This window comes from Miscanthus floridulus, chromosome 19, assembly GCF_019320115.1.
Source record: "Miscanthus floridulus cultivar M001 chromosome 19, ASM1932011v1, whole genome shotgun sequence".
Classification (NCBI taxonomy): domain Eukaryota; kingdom Viridiplantae; phylum Streptophyta; class Magnoliopsida; order Poales; family Poaceae; genus Miscanthus; species Miscanthus floridulus.
Genome location: NC_089598.1, coordinates 87,699,269 through 87,707,439, shown reverse-complemented (window position 1 = coordinate 87,707,439; position 8,171 = coordinate 87,699,269). Strand labels below are relative to the sequence as shown.

General features: G+C 42.9%; 1 protein-coding gene and 1 pseudogene across 1 annotated transcript; both read left to right on the top strand.

Moving 5' to 3' along the window:
• The first annotated feature begins 1,489 nt into the window (after positions 1 to 1,489).
• On the top strand, positions 1,490 to 2,227 carry LOC136526326 (uncharacterized). Its single transcript, XM_066519028.1, has one exon. It carries the CDS (start codon positions 1,490 to 1,492, stop codon positions 2,225 to 2,227), a length of 738 nt encoding a protein of 245 aa, XP_066375125.1.
• An 11-nt stretch (positions 2,228 to 2,238) lies between these two features.
• Positions 2,239 to 4,004, top strand: LOC136526325 (uncharacterized; annotated as a pseudogene).
• The last annotated feature ends 4,167 nt before the right edge of the window (positions 4,005 to 8,171 follow it).

Below are 8,171 nucleotides of genomic sequence, written 5' to 3'. Positions count from 1 at the left end.
TTTTTAGGCTGCATACTATCAATAATTTTGTAAAATAAGATATAATATTTTTTTAAACATAGAATCATTATTTTATATATATATATATATTTGCACCTATAGGTTATCGAACTGTTGCTTTCTGCGCCGAGGAAAAATAGTAATTTCACGTACAACTTAACACCGTTAGTCCATCAAACTAACGGAAGGGCCAAGAAACCACAAAGGACATCCGTTTTTGGGCCAAATAGCCAAGTTCAAGAAAAATAGCCAAAAAACTAAGTGGCACTTTTTTTTAGGTTCAAGGAAATAATTTCCTCTTGGGGAAAAACAAAAATGTGATGATTTAATTAAACTTAACCTAACCTCAAAACAAATAAATTCTAAGACCTAGTATAATAATTTTTTTTGCGTATGTAGTATAATAAAAATTAATTTGATATAAAAACTTAATAGGAGATTAACTCAACTCAAATATACGATTATTGTGTGTGCATGTTGTGAGTTTAAAAAAAAAGTAAAAGACGAGGCACACGTCTATACACGTGCCGTGATGTAAGCACGCTCGGTGATCTAGCCATGACATGAGTGGTGTCACTACGTGAAAAAGATTTGTAGGGACGCGGCCCTTTTCACTGTAAGGACGGCTGACTCTTTAGCCGCCCCTATAGTGGCGCTGCCAGGCCACACCCTGTGCGCTGGACACCAGCCGCCCCTACAAATGGCACAGTAGGGGCGGCTGGTGTCTCCAGCCACCAGCCGCTTCTACAAATGAGGGTCATTTGTAGGGGCAGCTGGTGATTGAGCCGCCTCTACAGTTGGATTTTTAGGGGCGGTTCAATTACCAGCCGCCCCTACAAATGTGTACACCTTCTTTCTCCTCGGGTTACTCACTCTAACCCGAGAAAAAAAAGGCTGGGAGGCCTTGGGCTCCTCCCAAAAATTGCTCTACTAAGGGGGGAGGTTTTGATCTCAATTCCTTTGGTGGGGAGGTTGTAGAAGGTAAGAAAATGCTATTCCAACTCTTTAATTAAAGTTTTAATGGTTGGTTAGTGAGTAATTTGATTATTGGTTTTCTCTCTCCTCCATGGTGCTTGAGCTTTGTATGTAGCAAATTAGACCCTAGATTTGAAGCTATTAGTGTAAATTAGGTAGAGAAATGAGCTTACACTCTTCATTAGTCGATTTTGCTTGATTTTAGACCCTAGATTACACCCTAGTTTGATTAAAGCAAATGCATGAGATCTAGTTCTAGATCTAGGTTTTTGTTTTTTTTATTTTTTTAATGAAATTGGATTTTGGGTGGCATGAAAGGTAGTTTTTTAGACCATTTCTTTGTGATGGTATATATTAACCATTTTATATTTCATTTCAAATATTTATGCGTTATATTAGTAGGCAATTGATTAATTATCCTCTACCATGGATTATATATAATCATTCTCAATTAATTAATTATTAATTTGACTCATTTCGTATATTTTCTTTGGTTGTGTTGTATTTTTAAAAGATGGAGTACAGGAACTCTTGGATGTATGATTCGTTAAGATTCGAGGCACCTTTTCATGAAGAGGTTGACAATTTTATTGAAGCCGTAGAGAAGCATGCAACGACGTTGACAGATAATAAGGATACAATTATTTATCCCTGCAAGGATTGCGAGAACACGGTGGCATTTATAGATTCGAGTATCATCAAAGAACATCTGATCAGGCGAGGATTTGTTCGAAACTACACAGTTTGGATTCATCATGGTGGAACAATGACAGTTGATGATGATGGCGATGTTCTAGAAGACGATGCCAAAACCCTGCAGTACCTGTCCCAATACTCACACCAGCTTGCTCAACAAATGGATCATGACTTAGGCAATGATCAAGGTGGTGACATCTGCAATGAACAAGGTGGTGATTTCTGCAATGATGGCGGAGCACGTGAGGGGGATAAAGACGACGGTGAAAATTTGGATGAAATGCTTCGGGCCGTTGGACCAGAAATATTACTACAGAAGAGAGGTCTACAAAATCTAGAAAGGGTGACAAAAGCATTGAAGGAGACTGTGTATGGTGTAGAGAAGGGTTGTCCGACACACTGGACACTGCTACGTTTTGTGCTTGAGCTACTCATCCTGAAGGCTAAGTACGGCAGGTCGGACTGCAGTTTTGATGATCTTTTACGTCTCATAGCATGGTTGCTTCCACGCCAAACTCAGTTCCCGCCAACACATACTATGCGAAGAAGGTTATAAGTCCTTTGACTATGGGCGTTGAAAAAATCCATGCTTGTCCCAACCATTGTATCCTCTTTCGTGGTGACACGTTCAAAGATCTAGATAAATGTCCTCGGTGCGGGGCTAGTTGGTACAAAGACAATGACCTTTACAGTGGGGGAGAAGCCTCCACGGGGAACAAGAGGAATAAGAAGGGTGGGAAAAAGGCGGTACAAGAATCTCAGCAACCAGAGAACACTCCATTAGGCAACGATGCAAAGAAGAGAAGAATTCCTGCCTTAGTAATGTGGTACCTGCCGGTGACCGACCGCTTGAGGCGTATATTCCTGAACCCTAAGGAAGCCGCACTCATGACATGGTGGCAAGATGAGCGCAAGGTAGAAAACGATATGATCACACACCCGGTCGATTGTAGCCAGTGGAAAGACTTCGATAAGAACAATAAAGAGTTTAGTGAAGACCCAAGGAATGTACGGTTCACCTTGAGCACTAATGGAATGAATCCCTTCAACGAGCGGATGAGCGACCATAGCACTTGGCTAGTGATTCTGACCATGTACAACATCCCAACATGGTTGTGCCAGAAGAGAAAGTATCTTTTCCTCACGGTTTAGTTTCTGGCCCTAAACAACCAGGCATTGATATGGACGTGTTCCTCGAGCCTGTGATGTAAGAATTTGAGAAACTTTGGAAGCATGGGGTGCCGATGTATGATGCGTTCCTACAGGAGGACTTCACATTAAAAGCAATAATATTTGTCACTATCAATGATCACCCTGTGTTGTTTGCACTGTCTGGACAGATCAAAGGAAAGACATGATGCTTAGTCTGTTTGGATGATACTAAATGGGTTTTCCTAGATGGATCCAAGAAGGTTGTTTACATAAGGAACCATCACTTCTTGAAGACAGGTCACAAGTACCGCAATAAATTATACATGAGATACTATGACAACACCCTGGAGAATGAACCCCCTCCAAAGAGACATCATAATGGAGAATATGTGTACAAAATGGTGAAAAACATAAAGATCGTCTATGGAAAGAAGAAACTGGATGGAACGATCAAAGATAGAAGCAAACCTCCTATCGAAGGCGTACCTTTTAAGAAATAATCAATCTTCTTTCAGTATTTGCCTTATTGGCCACAACTAGAGGTCCCCCATGCCATTGATGCTATGCACGTGCAGAAGAATGTGTTTGAGAGTCTCATGGGTACCTTGATGGACACAGCCAAGTCAAAGGACGGACTAAAAGCACGAAAAGACATGGTGCGGCTCAAAGTGATGCCAGAACTTCACCCGATACTTGAGGATAATGGAAAATACACTCTGCCCATGGCTAGCTACAACCTAGATCTACCAGAGAGGAGAACTTTATGCACTTTTGTCAAGGACATCAAAGTCCCGACTGGGTTTTCTGCGAACCCCAAGAAGCTAGTGTCGATGAAGGACTTGTCATTTACAAACTACAACGCTCACGATTGTCATGTGATGCTGACCGTGTACCTACCAATTGCAATTAGGGCTATAAAGCCAGAGTTCTTGAGGATGGCCATCACCCGCATGTGCTACTTCTTCTCGAAGATCTCACAGAAGACCATTGGCAAGAAAGAGCTGAGTGACCTACATGATTTCGTGGTCGAGACCCAGAACCAACTAGAGATGTGTTTACCTCCTGCTTTTTTTTTTGATATAATGGTACATCTCATGATTCACATGGTTAATCAGATACAGGTTTGGGCCCTTGTTACCTACATGAAATGTGGTCCTATGAGCGGTTCATGTCGGTTCTAAGCCGATACGTGCATAATCGTGCATACCCAGAGGGCTCCATGATAGAGGGCTACAGTAGCGAAGAAGTTGTCGAGTGTTGTCAAGAGTACCTGACAATACAGAAAGGGATGTGTCAATTATCGGAGTTTTAATGAACACTAGTCAAAAAATCATGAATGTCACACATAGTTTATAAAACTACTTGTGATACATGCCATTTTGTAACTAATGTTTATTAACACTTTATCAAATGCAAAAAAGATCAAAATAAACATTGTAGATCAGGATGAGTACAACAAACTTGTTATTCATGAATTTTAAATTTGAAACCATTTAGATTTTCAAAAACAGGTTTAAAGTTGTCTTTTTTTCAAATTCAAAATTTGAATCATTCAAACTTTATCAAATTGAAAATTGACCAAAATAAATATTGTAGATCTTGATGAGTACTACAAACTTGTTATTCATTACTTTTAAATTTGAAACCATTTTGGCTTTCAAATACTGGTCTCAATGTTTAAACTTTGATTTTCTATTTAAAAAAATGATTTTGAAAAATATTTTTAAGGGCGGCTGGGGAACGGACCGCCCCTACAAATGCCCGCAGCTATATATAGGAAGGAGCGCGCCAGTGCCAAAATTTGGCTAAGTCTTGGGCGCGCTCCTCCATTTCGACGCCATCAGGCTGCCAAATTTCCCCGCGCCGCTGCCGCCGCCGCCGCCATCACCGCCGCCGAGCTCCTTCACGGCGACCACCACCCCTGTCCTCCTCCTCCTTGTCCGCGCCCCGCCCCTGTCCTCCTCCTTGTCCGCGCCCCACCCCCGTGCTCCTCCAGCGCCCTGACCTTAGAACCCTAGCTCCGGCGTGCCGCCGCCATGGGAACCGCTAGGAACACCGCCGCCGAGCACCTTCACGGCGACCTCCTCCTCCTCCTCTGGCACCCCATCTCGGAACTCTACCTCTGGCGCGCCGCCTTCACGGGATCCGCTCTCGAAACCCTGCCCCATGCTGGTGTCCATGCGCCGCCATGGTGCCCCTGGTGCTCGTGCGCCGCCGTGGTGCCCCTGCTGGTGCGCGTGCGCCACCGTGGTGCCCCTGGTGCACGTGCGCCTCGCTGGTGCGCCGCCATGGTGCCCCTGGTGCCCGTCCATCGGCGACCTCGTGCCTCTCCTTCCGTGAGCCCGTCGACCTCTCCTTCCCCGGCCCAGGCACTCTCCTTCCTCGTCCTCCAAAGGTACCTGTGATGAACTGCTCCCTGTGATGCCTGTGATGAACTGCTGCCTATGATGCTTTTGTTTTGTTGCCTATGATGAGAATCGAGAACTAAGCAGATGCCACTACCAATGATGCCTATGATGAACTACTTATTTCCTTACTGGTATGCTGCCTGTGATGTTTTTTTGTGAAAACTGAGCATAATGCCACTGCCTTTTGGGTGCTATTGCTGTTAACTGAGCACAATGCCATTTAGTCTATTTGAATTACCTGAGCACAATGCCATTTAGCCAAATTCAATTTTGTTAGTTGCACATTCTACTTGCTGCTACCACACTCTACTCTACTCTTGTCTCTACACTGTCTCTCTACTCTGGTAGCTAAACATTTTGGCTTCACTTTGTACTCTGCTGGTACTGTACTACTACTATACTACATTTGTTTGATTGCTGCCTATGATGCCACTGTGATGGAATGGGATAGATTTTAACTGAGCATATGCCACTGCCAATGATGAAATTCGATGAATTTTGCATGAATTTGAGATAAGAGACTGGGTGCCATTTAACTGAGCACTTGCTACATGTGATGCCATTTTTTTTGTTGAGCAAATGCCAAATATACATCTTCCTGTTAACAAAGCACTTGCTGCCTATTTCTAAGATGCTACTATACTGCTACTCTACTATGTGGTTACGGTTGCTGTACTATGATGCATATGTGATTTGGGATCTAGTTTTGACACTGTTTTATCTTTGTGGCATTTGCGTTGATGATTTTTTTAAACTTTAAAAAAATTTGCTGAGGCAGTGGCATATGCAATGATGTCTAGACTTTTTATGCTGAGGCAGCGGCGATGATGATGAAATGTCCCTATGCTTGTGTGCTGCTAAACTAGGACGGCTTGTATCTCATATACAAGCAACCAGTGATGACAATAATGGGCAAATCTGAGCCAAATATGTAACTGATTCAACAATCTACTACTACTGTCTACTACTATGTGCTTGCTACTACTGCTGTTCTATTGATCTACTACTGCCTACACTCTATTGCCTACTGCTGCTGCTATACTCTGAATTCAATTGTCTTACTACTACTGCTGCTATGCTCTGAATTCAATTGTCTTACTACTACTTATACTACTACTGCCTACTCTACTACTCCTACTGCTGTCTATACTACTACACTACTACTTATACTACTACTGCCTACTCTACTACTCCTGCTGCTGTCTATACTACTACTTATACTACTACTGCCTACTCTACTACTCCTGCTGCTGTCTATACTACTACACTACTACTTATACTACTACTGCCTACTCTACTACTCCTGCTGCTGTCTATACTACTACACTACTAGTAGTACTACACTACTACAACTACTACTACTAGCTGATCTGCTACTCTACTACTACTTGCTGATCTGGTTGTCTATACTACTACACTACTGCTAGTACTAAACTACTACTCTCTCTACTCTATGTCACTACTCTCCTCTTTTACCCCCTCCCCTCTCCTCTCCTCTCCTCTCCTCTCCTAAGACCATTGCCGATGATGAATTTGTCCAAGTCCATACTTATATGGAATATGATATGATGAACAAGAACTTGTGAGGAACTTGGCATCATACCAGCCGCCCCTACATTTCCTTCTCCTCTCTTCTATGTTCTGATGCCTTGAAGCTCCAAGTTCATGATCAAATGATGATTGACATGTTTCTGAGGCCTCTCTTCACCTTTTCAATTCTTATACTTTGTCGCGTATCTAAAGCACTCTTTATTTCTTGCATATATTGGAACAAATCTAGAAATGTCGCGGACAGCAGACGGTGCAGCCCGAAGCATCGAACATGATGAACAGCCACCCGAAAGAGGGCAAGAACTATGTGTGCGGTAAGTGTAACTAACTTTGGTACTTCATTACATGGCTTTCAGTAGCATTACTTAACATTTCGATATGCAAAACACATAGTGCCCCAAACAGAGGCCTGGGAGTCTACATTGTGGATACTACGTATGTGCTATGATGAGTAATACAACTGCCTACCGGAGACACCCTAGTCTGGTAAGTTTGAACCACTTCGCCCGTACGTAGTATAGCTCATGTTATGAAGTACTAGGCCTAAACTTGTCCTCTTGTAGTGGAGAGAAGAGAAGCACCATAGAAGGGACGTGTACAAGGATGATGAACTCTTAGAGCTAGTCGGTGACCTTTGCAACTTCATATTGGACCAAATTGTGAATGTCAAAGGCGATTACCATGATGTACTATCTGACTTAGGTAGTAATCCTACATATCAACACCTTCGTGAGCTTGAAAGGCTAGCTCTAGGCCGATGATAACAATTTGATGGACTTGTGATTTTGAACTTGTGGATTGGACTATGTAATGATAGACTTGTGAATTATGACTTGTGATTTGAACTTGTGGATGCATATATGTATAAATGTGGTGGTTCAGATCTGAATTTGAATTATATATTCTATGGATATATATATGTATAAACTATGGATGTATATATGCTGTAGATAGATTTGAATTTTTTAATTATTTTTTACTAAAAATGCACTGTAGGGGCGGTTCTAGATTGAACCGCCCCTACAAATAACAACTGTAGGGGCTGCTGGTGCTTCCAGCCGCCCCTACAAATAACCTCTGTAGGGGCGGCTAAAAACACCAGCCGCTCCTACAGATCCATTTGTAGGGGCGGCTGGAAACACCAGCCGCCCCTACAGAGGTATTTGTAGGGGCGGTTAGGGAGCCGCCCCTACAGAGGTCCTATTTGTAGGAACCCCCTGGGGGGAGCGGCTGGTGCAGCCACCCCTACAGAGGCTCTTAAGCCACCCCAACAGAGCCTTATTGGCGTAGTGTGTGGCGTCAACAAATATTTTGCAGATTTAAATTCAAAACGAGAATGGTCAGAGCAAGGGACGAGACGACAAAGACGAATAGGGCAGAGGGACGATA